This window comes from Contarinia nasturtii, unplaced genomic scaffold, assembly GCF_009176525.2.
Source record: "Contarinia nasturtii isolate CC-2019 unplaced genomic scaffold, AAFC_CNas_1.1 Cnas_scaffold_695, whole genome shotgun sequence".
NCBI classification, from domain to species: Eukaryota; Metazoa; Arthropoda; class Insecta; order Diptera; family Cecidomyiidae; genus Contarinia; species Contarinia nasturtii.
In genome coordinates, this window is record NW_022198046.1 from 11762400 (window position 1) to 11779526 (window position 17127).

Below are 17127 nucleotides of genomic sequence, written 5' to 3' on the forward strand. Positions count from 1 at the left end.
TCATATTTTATACATATATAGTTCGTTTCATTTTTAATTGGATACTGTTTTGCCGTTCGTTTTTTTGTGAGAATAAAAATAACTATTATCCAGTTGTTTTCATGAACAAATCAGTTTTGTAGAAAAAATCGTTTCAAGCCATTAAATATGTGATTCATTAAATTTTAAAAAATCAAAATGGTATAAAAACTGGTGTTCGACAAAATAAATTAACATTAAGCTAAATGGTTTTTAAATAAACATACTCGAAACTAGAATTTGTGAAAAAAATCGAATTTTCATCAAACTCACAAATTCTATATTAAAATGTACACGTTACAAGTAAAAAATAGAGACTACCTCCGAATATCAAAAAATATTGGAGTCATTTGGTTTTGTGGAATGTTCATTTCGATATATTTTTACGATACTCTTATTAATGGAATCTTACATTGGGTAACAAAGCAATAATTAAATAAAAATAATTTAAGTAAAATTGTGACATTTCATTTTAGCAAATGCCAATCAATCCAAAAACAATATCTCGAAGAATGTACACGAAATTACCATTCCCATTGGAGTTTCACATTCACATTTTTGACTTACAAAATCCGGAGGAAGTTCAAAACGGTGGAAAACCACACTTCAAAGATATTGGACCTTATGTTTTTCAGTGAGTGTCACCATTGTGGTTTTAAATGGAAATTCAATCGACTTTGTTTGTCTTCTTTCACATAGCGAATACCTTTTAAAACATGATACGATTGACGATGAGGAAAATGATACACTTCAGTTCACAATGCGAAAAACATGGATTTTCAAGCCAAAATTAAGCAAAGGATTAACCGGAGAAGAAATTATCACAACAGTACACCCAGGTATTCTTTACTATCGATATCAAGTTCATGAACTTAATTTCCAATCGAGAATCTAATTGAAAATGTTTCATATGAAAAATTAGTTTTAAACTCACTTGCGCTGGCTGTGAATGTAGATCGAAAAGCATTGCTTCCAATGATTTCGGATGTCATACAAATAATGTTCGAACCAACATCTCCATTTTGGACGGGCAGAGCAATGGATTTACTATTTGATGGTATTTCAATTTTTATGAATAAATAAAAATAATGTTGGATAAAATTCTTTGAAAAACAAAATGCCATTTCTAAAGATGGATTCATTTTTCGAGTTAATTAGGAATTCCGATCGATTGTTCTTCGAATAATTTCAAAGTAAAAGCAATTTGTTCGGTTTTTGAAACGGGTGATAATCCATCAATTCAACCACTTACTGACGATGGAAGCCAATTTAAATTCTCCTTGTTTGGTGCCGTAAGCATGTTCAACTTAAAATTTTACTACTTATTACAATCACGATTTACTTATAGTTTAACCACTCTTCAAATGGCGTTTTCAAAGTATCACGCGGTAAGAAAATCATGTCGGATGTTGGTCGTGTACTTGAGGTTGATGGCAATTTAGAAGTGGATGCTTGGTATTCAGATGAGGAAAATCAATTCAAAGGGACGGACGGTTATTTTATTCCACCATTTCGAAGGTATGTCGATGTGCTTCTCGATGCGAAAGTTGAAACAACTCTGGTCGATTTTGGCCAATGAATTCATATCTTTTTGTTGCACTTTATATCATTTTTAAAGCTAAGATCAAGGAGTAAATAACACATGTAAAAAAAATATCTAAAGCCATTGATTCGGGAAGTCTCGAAAAACATATATTGTTTTGATGATATTTTTCTTCTATTTTACTTTTTTCCACCTTTTGAAGCATTGATGATGAAATTTGGGCATTTGAACGTGCATTATGCATATCATTAAACTTACAATATAAACAAAAAACCTACAATCGTGGTGCTCCTTTGCGAACTTTTGGCCAAAACCTCGACCGATTTGCAACAAACGAAGCATATTGCCGTGAAAATGGCAGTTGTCCGATACCAGGAACATTGGACTTATTTAATTGCATTGGCGTTCCCATAATCGCTACTTTGCCACACTTTTTGGATACACATCCATCGTTGTTGGAACATGTTCAATCCGGATTAAAGCCGAATCGAAAAGACCACGAAATTTTCGCCAGCATTGATTTAGTGAGATTATTCGATGTTAAAGTGTGTAAAGTTCGAATATTAATCAATGCGAGTTTCTTTCAGAAAACTGGTATTCCATTGCTGGGTGCAAAACGTTTGCAGCTCAACTTCGAAATGGTTCCAATACCATTGGTAGATGTCATGAAAAATTTGACGAGCATGATATTCCCGTTTATATGGATTGAAGAACGTTTTAAATTGCCGGGAATATATGTAGCTTTATTGCATTTAACTCTCATCTCGTAAGTCATAAACGACGTGTAATTAGTATTTGTATTTGAAGGGATTTCTTTTGTCTTTTAAGGAGTCAACGATTAGTCAAAATCATAGAGTGGCTCTGTTTCACTCTAATACCCATCGCTGGGTTCGCCAGTTTGACAATTCATTATTTGATAAAATTGGGACAAATTACTGTGATCGATGATTCGGCCAAATCGATGGGAAGAAATGCCGTGATTGATGGCGCTATTAAAATGGTCAATAAAAGAAATCACATTTCGCATGGATAAAAATGTTAATTAAAATTTATTATATTTGATTGATTTATGTATAAATATAGTTACAATCAATTTACCTTGCACTATTTTCCAATGTTCAATGTTTGCGAGAAAGTGAACGAGCACATTTTTATTATTAGTAAATAAATTTAAATCTGTTTTCATGCACGCACCTCATCAAAATTGTGTTTGATTTGCGAGCATTTTTTTTCTGTTGATACCATTGCTGCATAGAAATAAAGGTGGGTACACATGCTGAAAAAAAATGCATTCGACCCAATAATACGTCGCATTTATGATGAATGGAATGATTGAATGTATGATGAAATAAATCACCCACGAGAGAGAAAAAGCCGAATGCCGTAAGCAATACGGTAATCATTAGCTGCAATCATTGATTTTGTTTAATTCCGTTTTATTCATATGGTACGGTATAACTTTCATTATTTGGCAATTCCGACACGTGGCATTTTCAATAATGGCATGCTCCAGTTGACGACAGACAAAAAATAACAAAAAAAAAGAGATAGAGAAAGAATCACCTACCCGAGAGACAAAATAAAAGAATACGAGAATGAATTTAATGAAACGATTGCAGTACACAGAGCACAAAGTGGGTTGACAGATGACGAACGAGTCGTGAATGAAAAGGATCAAAACTGTAACTACTGGCAACAATCGGTGCACCGAAACTTCCGTGCCAAAATGCTTTTTTTCCCTTTCTGTTCTCATACCAATCTGTGTCGCCCGTGCCAAGTGAAACGGAACAGAGTGTCATACTGTGCGCCGTTGTTGCCGCTATGCACTGGCTTATCATTTATTAGAGATAGAAAGACACCTTCTGTCAAACGACAAAATATTTCTTGGTTTTTTTTACTGCCTTGGTGCTTGTTTATTTATGATAGAAAATTTTTCTTCGATCACATCATGGTTGTTGTCAAGATATGAATCGGAATATACGCAAATATTGGACGATACATGAAAGCAAAAATATTGAACTATAAATAAAATGTATGTGGTAACAAAAAAAAACGGAAAGCACCGAGTAAAACATCTAGAAAAATAATTTATACATCAACGACAGATAGCTACATCATTGAATGAGATGAATTCAATGCGAACGCACGCGCGCACGCACAACGGAAATATGCTTGCAAAACGAAATTAAAGTCATCAATAAAGAGATTGACAATAACAGCAGCAATGCAAACGAGAAAACAGAAAATGCCACAAAATGTAGCAACATTTCAACGAAGAACCACACTGTCGAAGAAGAATAATAAGCAAAACGAAGTGAGACAAAAAAACGGCAAAGTTTCAAAGGAGAAAATCGAACTACCGATGAATAAAAATGAGGAGGAATTAAAGCAGACGACACACAAAGATACAAGCATTGCAATAACGAGAAAAAGAATTTCGACTCACAGCGACATTCAGTTGCATACACACAACACCAAATTAGGTTCAGGCTCACGTGTGTGTAACGAAATTCATTCATTTCGCAATTGCCTGAAGATAAGCATTATATTCCATTTGGTTTCGCTGCATTGTTCTTCCCCATTCTCATTGTGGCTTGTTAATATCAACGTGTCTCATGAATAGCAATAAAAGGACAGGATAACAAAACAAGAACTGATGCAGAAGTGAGTTTTATTTTTTATTTTTAAAAAGGCACACCACACATGCATCTTTTGATTTCTGCATACTTCTTCATTCTTTGCAAGCGCTCGCGCACACACACACCGTATGGTTAGCAATTCAATGCAGATGCCACAAAAAGTTGCATCGTTTTATTCTTTTGATAAATGTGTCTGCGCGCATTGATTTAGAAATTACATTTTCGATGGTCGGCTTAGAATTTTAATTTGAACATTATTCCAATCCGTTTCAATCAAAATTGCATTTTGAAACCAGGTTTTTTTTGCTGCATTTTCGATATCATGTGTTTTTTTTTCATTATTGAACTTGATTGACGGTTTTGATCGTTTGATTTATTCTAAAAAATGCAATTTTTTTACATTCTGCATATTCGATTGTTTATTAAGAGCTTCGCGTTTAATATTAAAAAAGCGGCAACTCGACGGTTAGTCATCGATCGGTCGTCTTTTTCAGCAGATGTTTTTTCCTCGCTATTCAGTCTGTCGTTCATCTGGACTAACGATCATCGACGACAGTGTGCAATGATCTGTGGATCCCTTTTTTCTCATTCTCGATTGTCTCTCTCTGTCTCTCTGCGTGTATATAATTCTCAATGGAACGTGTGCTCAGCTCTCAAACGTATGACGGTGACGGCGGCACGAACAAGAGAGCCTTCCTTGTGCAAACATTCCACATTTATTTATTACAGCTCGGTTGTTATTTATGAATCAACTCCCATTGTTGTTATTATGGTAAAACGACAATTTTGCAAAAAATAAATAAAAAAGAAAAATAAAAGAAATGTGTTAAACTCAATGGAGGGAACACTATAAAAATGGCATTAAATGTGCCTACTCGATCGAGCTGCAAAATTCATTTTTTTTTCTTCATTTCATTTCAAATATGGAAGTCTATCTTTTGTACGCTAGTATGTTGTACATATAATAATTGAGAAATAAAAAGGAAGTCTTTGACTATGCGGCGGACGAACGAACGAAAGGAGAGAGAGAGAGAGAGATAGAGAGAGAGAGAGAGAGAGAGAGATCGAAAAAGAAGATCGTAGGTGAGAATTGAGTCAGCAAATGGAATGTATAACTGAAAGTCAATATTTGAATTGAATGGTTTGCGTTGCAGAATAAGTGATTGACGGCATTTACATTGATTGTGAGTACACGGCCAGCAACAGCGACCAAATCTCTTCAATTCAAATAAATTGCAATCATTTGCTATTGCACTGATGCATCGATATAGTTATTTGACTATAAATTATAAACGAGTTTATCAAGATCCATACCAGTCCATTTCGAATCCAAATCATCGGCCGAACACTATGTGTGCGATAAAATAATATTGAAACAACACACAGTACACATCATGATTATTTATTATGAATTTTTCATTCGCTCGTTCTTTTTTTTTTATTGTCTCACTCGGTGCGTTTTTTTAGTTATTCATTTCGTATGTTTCGTTGAATGAAACGCTATTCATTAGTCTTCTTTGATGTGTTTACATTTTCGATCATTGAATGTTATTCTTGTTGGTTTTTTTTTTTTGGTGGAAGATGGAGAACCGAGAACAATTAAGTCACATTAGCGTTCGATGTTTGCGCAAAAAGATTGCGGTTTGCACAAAGTAACATCATGAAAATGCAATTTCGGATTTATATGAGTGACGTTGTTTTCGAGAAATTGATCCGATAACATCAAGTTTGTTTTTGTATGCAATCAGCGCTTATCTCTGTTATAGCATTGAAACAACGAAAACTGTGAGTGTAGCTCACTGATTTATATGGTCGGGCGATGTTTGATTTAATTTTTGTTGTGACTCAGATTCATAAAGTAAATTGGCAGGAAATCGATAATTGTGTGTTCACACCAATGCCAGCGCGCATACAGAAGACAAACAATAAAAAATGAAACACTGACCGAACGAAAACAATCAAGCGTGAGGAAATCTACTGAACGAAATACATAAACTATAATAAAGAACAAACAGATTTTGTTTACATTTACGCCATAATGTTTGAATAAAAAATTATAATGTTACGTAATTTTCGAAACGACGAAGGTAGAATTCGGCGCTTTTTTGTGTATTTCATTTTCGAAACTCTTTCAAAATAGTATCAAAGAGAAAATGGAGCTATGGAACACGATGAGGAAGATAGAGAAGAGAATGAGAGACAAGGAGAGCGTAAATCTAATGGTGGAATAGCATTTTTGGTGTACAAAAAACATTTACGTGAAAGAAATGAGAAAGTAAACTACTGAACTTCTTCATGTCATCATTACGAAGCAATTTAATTTTTAATTCACGTCATCGACATGCAACACGAAGCAATAAACCGCGGCTAAGTGCAGCGTACAAATGTTCTTTGTTTAACGTTTTTTTCTTTCGCTCTCTTCAATTTCTTGTTGGCATTAACGCAATTAAATAAAATTAGTAACAGATTCTTGAACTTTATTCTGGTAATTTGGACATAGATTCGGTTTGTTGCGTTTGAAGCAATATTGCGAAGAAAGAGAAAAAAGCCCGACACCGTCAAATAAAAACTTTGTTTTCCATTCAAGTACACTGATCAAGTCACATTTTGAATAAATGAACATTTCGATGACGTATTTATATGTATCTACGTTCTCACTGATCTAATGGATATGAAATTAACCGCGCTAGCCGGATATATGGGATAATTTTTGTTATCGAAGCGATCGGTTAATTTTAAAAACAATGTGTATACATTACGTAGTCCACATAATATGCATGACATCTGAGGCCAAACGAAAACGGCTGGTCAATCAATCAGAAACGATTCACGTACCCACTTTTTCATTGTTACATATATAGAGGAGTGTTATTGTCGTTTTTACTTTTTGTTTTCACTTTATATCCGTTTTTATTGCTGATTAATTGAGCCTCTTCTGTTAATTCCCTTTTATCTTCTTCATTTGTCGCATTTTAAAAATGGATTTTGATCACAGCGTGATATGAATGAGCTCGAATGAACATTGACAATAAAGTGAATCAGAAAAATTAAGAACCAAAATTCAATCACCACATTTCCTATTTTAACCCATTCCCAACATGACTCAACCTAATAAAATACGACTTTTTCTCGTTGTTGATTGACCGAAATCATCAAATACGCCTCATATATACATCCAAAACCCCAAGAAAGGCGCTAATGAGATGTGCATGTATCAGGATCAATTTTCGGAGAATAAACCATATCTGATCTTTAGTCGGGACCGGAAAAAAACGTTTGAACAAACAAAAAATGGTGTTCTTAATCCATGGCTTCAATTGGACGAATTTAAAAATGAAAAATCTATTCGATTTGAGTGGTTTGTTTGATGTTGAATGTTTCATTATATAATTTCGTTGGCAGAGTAGCGAAAGAAATCATCGATCTCCGGCGATGTCATTATCAAACCAATCAAAGAGAAGAATGGAGAATTTCGATTACAGTAATTTTGGTCGAAAACAAAGAGATAAATCAGCAAGAGCTAAGCTTGCGGAAAAAAAGAAGCATCACCAAGCAAATGACGAACAATAAATCGAAATTGTATTAGTGGTAGTGAGAAAAGTAATCAATGGAACAGGAAATTAACAATCGTCAATTGGTCGTGTGTTTTTTTTTTGTTCATTATTCTGGTTGCCATTCAGTGATAAAAATGGATGAGAGAATGAAATGTGAAATATTACACACAATTTCTCAGAATCGGCAGTGATACAAAACACACAAGCCAATCTAAAGCCAATCAAAAGAGTTGAGTCTGAGGTGAGCCGAATAATGTTCGCATTGTTCAGTTTGCGTTCATTGACAAAACGGCATACTCACTGTGGTATTGAATGAACAGGTTCAATGCAATGCATTTGGTTAGCCACAAAAATGCATTTGTATGAGATAAAAAAAGGGGAAATGATCAACGAGCACTCTAATATTGTATGGACTTTATGATGGTTTTGAAGAGTAGCTGAATCACAAGCATAACTTTTGCTAAAAATATCTTTGGAACATTTTTCAGTGGTTTTGTTCGGATGTTTGGCTGTATCATTGTAAAGTTCTAACCAATACAACCGATCCATCTTTTTCCATCGTCCGCATCTGTAAAATGTATTGACATATTAACTACACATCCAGCCAAATCTTTCAACATTTTCAACGTGTTAACAATGGACTTTTGGTTCTTCAAATAAATAGTCGTATGTGCACTCTTTACATCAGGTACACTCACACTAAACATCCATTTCAATTTCAGTTTTGTTCGTTATTGCATTGATGGCAGCTACACAAATTATTATTATTATATAGGACATTGGGTGGGGATAGAAAAAGATAGAATGTGAGTATGTGTGAGAGAGGAAGAGAATTGAGAGGAGTGAGTGCAAACTTTTACATCAAACCTGTAATATGTTGAAAATGTTACAGAAAAATCGTTGTAGTACCGAATTTACAATCTTTTCAAAACTTAAATTTAAACGTTGAAAACAGTCCACTCGTTATACTCGGGGCAAAATATGACATTGCCAAAGGATAACATTGAAGCACTGTAAAGCGACAGCGCTGCAAATGATCTACCGTAACATTTTTCATGGACATGTTGGGGGTGGATGAAAATAACGTAACAGATTGTTTGGCTCCATCACATTCGAAGACAGCATTTTAGATCTCGATAACACTGATCACTGTTTGTACAATGTTTGAGTGCATGTTTGTGGCACCGAACCAGTTGAAGTAGTGAAAAGAAGAAAAATTGAGTATAGAAGTACCACTTTTGAATCATTAGTCACCTTCTTGAATGTAGGTATTTGCCATTGACTGTTATCATTCGCATCGGTGTGGCGTTGGTGGTGTGCGATCGGGAATGACGTACGCCAGTCTTATGGCGAATGAAAGAGACACAACGAGAAAAATGCTGTGAATGCGCATATGTGCAATCAGATGTGGAGGATGCTTCTGCTTAATGCCATTGTAATCAAGACAAGTGGCTTAAAATACCGACATGGCTTCGTGTGTGTGCTAGGAAGAAGAAAAAACTATATTCCATGAAACTGTGAGATAATTTTTCTCGCACCAAACCTGCACCAGCATCAACATAGTTTAGAAGGCAAAAAAATTCTGTTTGCGTTGAATGTGTGGCTGCATTGTTGACTACTACACATTGGGACATTATTATTGTTATTCGAAAAATGGCTTACTCAAAATAATTTCTCGAGACATTTCTCTTTTTTTTTTTTGCTTTATGTCCGTTGCACGTGAGTAAGCCAAGGATACAATTTTTCTCACTTGCCACATGCACACACACACACACGACACCACCATAATTTCTTCCGTATTTGTGTCACACACTTGAACGAACGCTAAAAATATTTGTAATGGCAAATGGGGCCCATAACAATTTGCTCATCTATTGTCATCTAACGTCATGCACGAACTATATTTTCGCACACGAAAATCGTCTTTCTATCACTTTTCCAGAATTTTTATATATTTTTTTTTTTTGGTGTGCAGCCATTTGCTCTAGCTCTCGCTCTTTCTCACGATGTTCATAGAACGAAAGTTCTCTTTATCTGGTTGCGACTTTTCAAAGTATAAAAATGGAAAGGGTGAAACAGGACATGAAAAATGTTTATTGTGACTTGTAACTAGTTCACGGTGTAGTTTTTCATTTGGCTTCTCGTTCGTGCTGGTTCATGTTGTTTTTTTTCTCGCCCGTTTTTATTCTCTCACTCGTTTCTTTCTATTTCTGGTCGTTGTCATTGCCGAGGATGGTGTGAATTATTCGCGCATGCAAGCACTTAACTGTCAAACACATCACATAGATAAACGAAAACCTCAATATGTCTTCCTTCCGGAAATGTCGACCGATTCGTTCATACCATATCTCGGCGCGAGTCAGGTTTTTTTCTCACTCTCTCTCGCTCTATCTACCCCAGAAAGTTTTGCGTTGAGTTCGCTTGAATTGTTCAATTTTCTCTGTTAGACAAATATTTCATACTTGAATTGTTGATAAAATATGAATTGTCTGCCATGGAAAAATATTGAAATTCTCGATGCGACCAAAGAACTTTTAACATTTTCATGTCGTGCTTGCTCATAAAATGCAAACGGTTCACTCTCTCACTGTGTGTGTGTGATTATATCAAATCGCCATTGCGAATGCATTTTGTGCGCAAATAAACGATAAATGCAAAGACATGTCTGTGTGGGGCGGGTGTTTTTCTCTCTCTCTCTCTTCTCGTTGTTAGTTCGGGTTTATATGAAATATATACAGAATTTTCAATGGAACCAAACTGTTTGAAAAAGAATCGAAATGAGCAAATTTAACGCTAATGAATGCAACATCATTCACGATTATCATAGTTTTGCATTTGTTCAATTTGAACTTTCAAAATAACCACACATATCTGGTATGTGGTGATTGTATTTTGATTTGTAATTTACGATGACACACTCAAAATATAGAGTCATCAATCACCAATCAATTGCACACATTGCCATGTCTCGTTCAACATAAACATTTTAAGCATCGATTTTGAATGTTCACGGGCCCAATCAAATATTGTATTTAAAAGAATGTTTCAGGCAATACACAGAATAATATGCTCATCGCTTGCATGAAGCGCAAACAGACATGTAGTTAGACGACGTGTGTGTGTGTGTGCATGTTATTGCCAATAAACTCATCATCACAATTGATGAATGCAAATTTCCAAAAATCAATTGAAAAGTATATTATATTGTTTGTCACGCTTATGCGCTTATACGTGTGTAAATTATCATTTTTTCCGGTACAAGTATAGGCAGACAAATACGCGCGCACATACACACATAAATAATTAGTGTTGGATTGACAATCTACAATTGGCTTTCAGCAAAAATGCTTGATTACTTTTACGCCGAGTATCCACATTATGCATTGAAAATTCAATAATGGAATCGAGTGCATGACGCGAATATATTTTCAATAGATCCCGTGTATGTGTGCGACTGTGCATATATCGTGATAGTTTTTAATTGAATCATTTCGATATATATTGTAGAAAGACGGATGACACATTGGCTATTTCAAAAATCCGATTTGAAAGTTCGGGCTCTAATGCATTTGCAACTAGATTCGCATAATTGCATTTTGATTGCATTCGATATATGAAATTTGTGATTGGAATTGGATCGATGTTTTGATCAAAATATCCATTCATTTTAAATGTCATTTGAAAATATTATTTAAATTACAGGCATTCTGGAATTTTGCCATAAAATATGGAATTACGGGATGTTTACTCTTTTTTAGGAAATTTTGATGTCGGTTACCTAAAAGGCCTCAGTTCATCTTTTTGGTGTGAGAGAGAGAGAGACAAAGAGAAAGAGAGAGAGAGGGAACTAGAGGCATGAAATCGAAAAGTTTGCTGTATTCGATCTTATTCATTTAGTTTTTTACCCGTAACCAATTGTACCAATTCAATATCCAAATGGTGTCGCTCTCTCTCTCTCTCTATCCCAAATTTAATTTGAATGCGCTCATTTATCGTATTCACACAATTGAAAACTCGTAACTAATTTACATGAATAACAGCTCAAAATACAAAATTGATTGAATTTGTTCGCTAATGTGATTATATCGTATTGAAATATTAACCAATAAACTGTGTATTTTGACGAATCGAAATTATAGTGAAATGCGGTAGGTGCAATCACGTTTGCATGTAATTTATGACAGGTTTTTCTTCGGGAAAAATGCATGGTGTTGATTTACAACATTGTAGAAGCCAAACGGGCAACCAAAACACAACCACATTCTTTTTTTGTTGTTCATCCGTTGATCAAGAACAAAGGGAGGCTAATTTCAGGAATATCCAGCATCGTTATTACTCATGAGAGTGGCAACACATGACCAAAACGCATAATACTACAAAATAGTTAATAATGGAAAAGAATCGACGAAAACGAAGAAGATTTTAACGATTGTCAAACCAAATTGTGATTAATGAATTTCTTGAAGTGCTTTCAATATGATCAGTTAATGTAAATCTTTCTTATCTTTTCCGTTTAGAGAGTTGAAAATTATCGTAAATGATATGGTATATCGTGTTCGCCCATACATTATGTTCTTTGCCATCTATACATATGTTAGCCGTCCCGCGCAGATAGCGATTCATTAATTTATTGGCTCAATTCAATTCAATTAAGAGTGTACGTTGCTACTCTCGCTTCAATTGTAAAATGTACATTCTGTGCATTATAAGATGAACGACGAAAAAAAAACTGCAAGTAGAACGATTTATTAATGGATACTGATTGAGTTTAATTCAAGAAAAGTGAATGAACAAGAGAGTGAGAAAAAACGCATAGTGCCATTTAAAACAGGAAACCGTTGAACTTATGCTAGCAAATTTTCTTCAATATGTGAACAGTTGAAGCAAAGTGACCGAGACCATTGGTTCGAATTGACAGCACGGCGACTCGAGATTTATTGATTGTGTTTTTTTCTTCTATTAGCTATGAAATCAGTTGAATGAACGCAACACTGAATACTAGTATTTCATTCTTGCACTAGATGAACGGTAATGGTTTTTTTTTGAAGAAAAAAAGAGAGAAGAAACACACTCGAACAGCACATGCAATTTATTATTGTTTCATGAAGAACGTACGAAGAACCGAAGCCATATCAATGTGTTAAAAGTTCATGTACGCTTTAAATCGAATGAAAACCATTCATATTTCCTGTTAAATTTTCTGCATTTAGTCATATCGAATTTACTACATGCCATTGTACCTGTAACGATAAATAAGCAAAGCAAATACGTTAAACTTGTAAAAAGAAAAAAATAAGAAAGTATTCACAATCACCCTTACAACAGGGTCGTTAAATGGCTTCGTTCTTACATTTCAATTATCAAGAAGATTTAAAAAAATTATGAAAACATGTGAATAAACAACCATTTTCAGCGATTTAAATTGGAAATTCGAGAAAATTGAATTGTAATACAATAGATTAATGTAATTTAACTATTTTTTTTGTATGTGATTTACAATTTATTTTGAATTTAATGGCAGAAAATGTTGTGGGACAAAGAAGAAGTTGTTCTTAATGGCGAAATCGAGGCATTATTTCCCACGAAAAACGAACCCTTAATTCAGAACAGATTTTCCAAGAACAAAATTAATGACTCGCTTAACAGTCTGCATAAAGTCAAAAAAAAAAATCGTCATTGATCGATTGAAGTTAATTTTGTGACACATGAAGAAAATGTTTGAATCTGATGACTTCTTCCCTTATAATGTTTTTAAATCGTTTTACCGAACATTTTAAACATGTAATTTTCCAGTGCGACGGACGAAGTATTAGTTGCATTACCGTGAACTATTTTTAGTGCATTTAAAAGGCCATTTGTCTTCATTCAAATCTATCACCCCCAAGGCTCACTTTACTTCAATTCCATTTTATCAATATGTGACACTCTCAAAAATGACACATGTAATTATTCGACTGATTTAATGTAGTGTCATTCCTTTCAACTTTAATAAAAATGCATTCTCAACATCACAGTAAAGCCGAGAAATGGTTGAGTTATTCCCAAATTGAGAATAAATAAAACAGTTCAAAAAGACGATGCATGCTTCTAATCCACCCGCGTTGACAATTGACACCCACCATAAAATCGCCGAATCTATTTATATGTACGGATAATGCCGTTCTCAGCCATCAAGCCCATAAAATGTTAATTGTCACTTCTGTGAAAATGAGAGTGATATAAAAATAGATGGATGTCAATTTGGAAAAATTGTCTATCCAAGGAGTAATTGAGCCCGTATGATTGAATGCCAAATGAAAAAAATGATGACTATCGATTACTATTTGTTCTTTTGAAATATTCCTATTTAGTTGATGACTGCAATCCCTTCGGGCACGTAGCAACAACAGCGACACAACCAACAAGAGATAGTGGAGAGAGAAAAAAATGCACGTATTTATCTGATTTTAATTTATTTCGACCAACACTTTCGTTCAGCTGTCAATTCGATGTTTTCAAACTCGTCGTCTTCATGGTTGATGGTTTCTACAAAGATAACAATGAGTGTTTGTACGCATTCAAAAAGACAAGCATGAAGAGAAATTATCATGTGCGACATTTCAGAAACATCAGGGCCCAACAGTGACAATAATAATTTATCGGCGCTCACAACACACAACATGAAGTAAAACAAATACAAACAATACAGCTGAAGAAGAATCCCCACAACAGATGCAACGACAAAGAAGAAGAAGAAAAAACCGTTGCTATCGAACAATAACGATAAATAGCAAATAATTCTTTCAACGTTGTTATACATTGAAAATATCGAATGGCAGCAATAAAAGCGAATTTTTCGTTGTTGCTGTTCGCCCCGAGAAAATCAAAGGAAGGATCACGTGCAAATGGAAACAGCATATGTGTGGCGCAAAGCGTTTTGTACGTTTGTTTGAAATAGTCGTCGAGACCATTGATATACGCATATCAGGAAAATGGTTATAATAAAGTTTGGAGAAAAATAGAAATCGAACGCTTGCTTTATAACTGTAATTGCAGCCGTTTGCTGATGACAGCTGTCTGAACCATGATATCAATATAGCCATTGAAATTTTAGAAATAGCAGTCATACATTACGAACCGAGTCGACTCATTTGAGTTGCATAGGTGTATTTATTTAAGATGCTTCAATTGAAAATTTGATTCCTTTTGAAATTGAATTGAACGGCAGAGTGTTTCGAATCATTCCATATTTATCCTATTCATTCATTCATTCATTCATTCATTCTCATAACTTATGAGTCATAGGTACCTCGTAATAACTAGAAATGAAATTGTAAATCGACATAACTGCCAATGAAATTGGTGATTTTTTGGTACATTGAAAACTGCAGTTGTTATGACATTTAAGATTGAACTGATTTCGGTTTACATTTACCAATACAAATTACAGTTTGTAATTTGCAATTTTACCACCAGTTGGATAAACTATTTACAGCTGTCATTTTGTGGATGTGTAATATTGAAAAAAATATTTACGTTGAAAATTAATTAACAGATTTTGGACATTTCTCGTCTCAAGATGTATTTATTTCGCATTTATTTTAAATTTGTAAACGAATTTTGTGGGTGGTTTATCTGATTTTTTATATTTTTCAACATCTTAATTACGGAACAGTTTGAATATTCAGTTGTATTAGTAGTTATTTTGGTGTTTCGTATTAAGTGTGTTCCGACACGATGTATTTTGTGAAAATGCGTAGTTCGCCTACAGCGTCTACACTGTACTTATTGAATTGTTCTCCAGATATCACGTGTCCTAGTTCATGTTGGTGTTAGTGGGTGATTGAAGTGTAGTGTATCTGTGTGTGTATGCTGCAAAGGTGAGATCAGGGTGTGAATGTATTGTGTTCTGTATTTTTTAAGAAACATCACAAACCCAATTCAGTAAAAAAAAAACTAAATAAAATTGAAGTTAGTGTTCGATAAAAACTTTGTCCAACAACAACAACAAAATTCACGTGCAAAATGAGTAAAACATTGAAAATTTCGATTTTAAACCATCCTGAAAATGGCATCGTTACATTCGTGACTAAATCACAAATGAACTCAATCGATGACATTAAAAATGAAATTTTCCAACGTATGTCAGAGTTGAAAGATCAACCATTAACATTTTATTATAAAGGTGAGTTTTGCTATTTCATTATGAATTCTAAAAGTGAACGTTGATTTCCTTATTATTTGACATATTTTTTGTGACTCTCAGGTGACGACAACGACAAAATATCCATTTTGAATGGTAGTGATTTCAAATTATTTCAAGATCGAAACATAAGAAAATTGTTTGTTTCTCTGAAAAATGTACCCAATGATGAAAACGAAACTGAAGCCAAAGTTGACAATTTCAATTTTATCGATGACTGGGATGCATCTTCGAGTATGCAAATATGCTTGGCACCTAGATCAGCAAAACTTACATGCAATGGTTGCAGTTCGTCAATTCAAATGAGTTACTATAGATGCTTACACTGTACTGAATACCTTTTATGTTTTATGTGTCGGCCGAAAATGTACATTTCGCATTTCAACTCTTGTTACAAACCGACACAAAATACCACAAATCACGTTAAATCAAAAGAGAAGCCGAATGAAAAGATAAATGTTTTGAAGGTATTAAATTCATATCCTGGCATAGGAATATTTTCCAATCCAATAGAGAAACTTGGTGGGAGAAGATCATTTTGGTTATAATGGGTCTCTTAACGAATGCACTCAATTCTTTCGGTACGTATACATATTATATAACGAGTTTTTTGAACAAATATCAAAATAATGTTTATTCTCTTGCATTTTCTTAGGTAATAATGATTATTCAAAAATAATGAGACCAGAGAGCAGCACAAATGCAATGTGATTTCCCTTCTCTCAATTATATTATATTTAAAAAAAATATGTCAATAAATAATTTTCACACAAAATAAATCAAATCTTAAATTAAAAAAAAAATCCTTTATCGAACAAAAAGTGTTTTTATTCCACTCAATCAGAAATAAGTTTGTCAGATTTGGTTTCTCTCTGAGATCGGATGCCATAAATTCACAGTTTTGTGGATTTTCACTTCAAAAACTCAAATTATGGATGCAACCTTTCAGTGTTTATCGAATAAATCTTTCGATATATAAACGTCTGTGGTGTTGTGAATTAAGTCAAAAGCCAAAATTCAGTAGACTTTGTTTTGATTGTAATTTTTTCAAATTTTTAGTCGCAAATAGTTACAAAATACCACATTGTAAATTGTGATACAGAAATAACCCCCATCCCACTTAGTATTGAGGTGAATGAGCGTGAAAATTTATGTGTTTATTCACAGAACTGCGTAAAATGAAAAGCAATT

The 17127-nt window shown here is 34.0% G+C and overlaps 2 protein-coding genes across 2 annotated transcripts; both read left to right on the top strand.

Annotated features, from left to right (window-relative positions):
- The first annotated feature begins 306 nt into the window (after window positions 1-306).
- Window positions 307-2594, top strand: LOC116340677 (sensory neuron membrane protein 1-like). The gene is made up of 9 exons (XM_031767285.1): window positions 307-321; window positions 495-652; window positions 718-857; window positions 941-1075; window positions 1177-1310; window positions 1367-1536; window positions 1764-2085; window positions 2149-2327; window positions 2390-2594. The coding sequence occupies exons 1-9, from the start codon at window positions 307-309 to the stop codon at window positions 2592-2594; spliced, it is 1458 nt and encodes a 485-aa protein (XP_031623145.1).
- A 13030-nt stretch (window positions 2595-15624) lies between these two features.
- On the top strand, window positions 15625-16703 carry LOC116341378. The gene is made up of 3 exons (XM_031768400.1): window positions 15625-15918; window positions 16000-16517; window positions 16592-16703. Exons 1-2 carry the CDS (start codon window positions 15759-15761, stop codon window positions 16482-16484), a joined length of 645 nt encoding a protein of 214 aa, XP_031624260.1. The 5' UTR covers window positions 15625-15758; the 3' UTR covers window positions 16485-16517; window positions 16592-16703.
- Window positions 16704-17127: the final 424 nt, after the last annotated feature.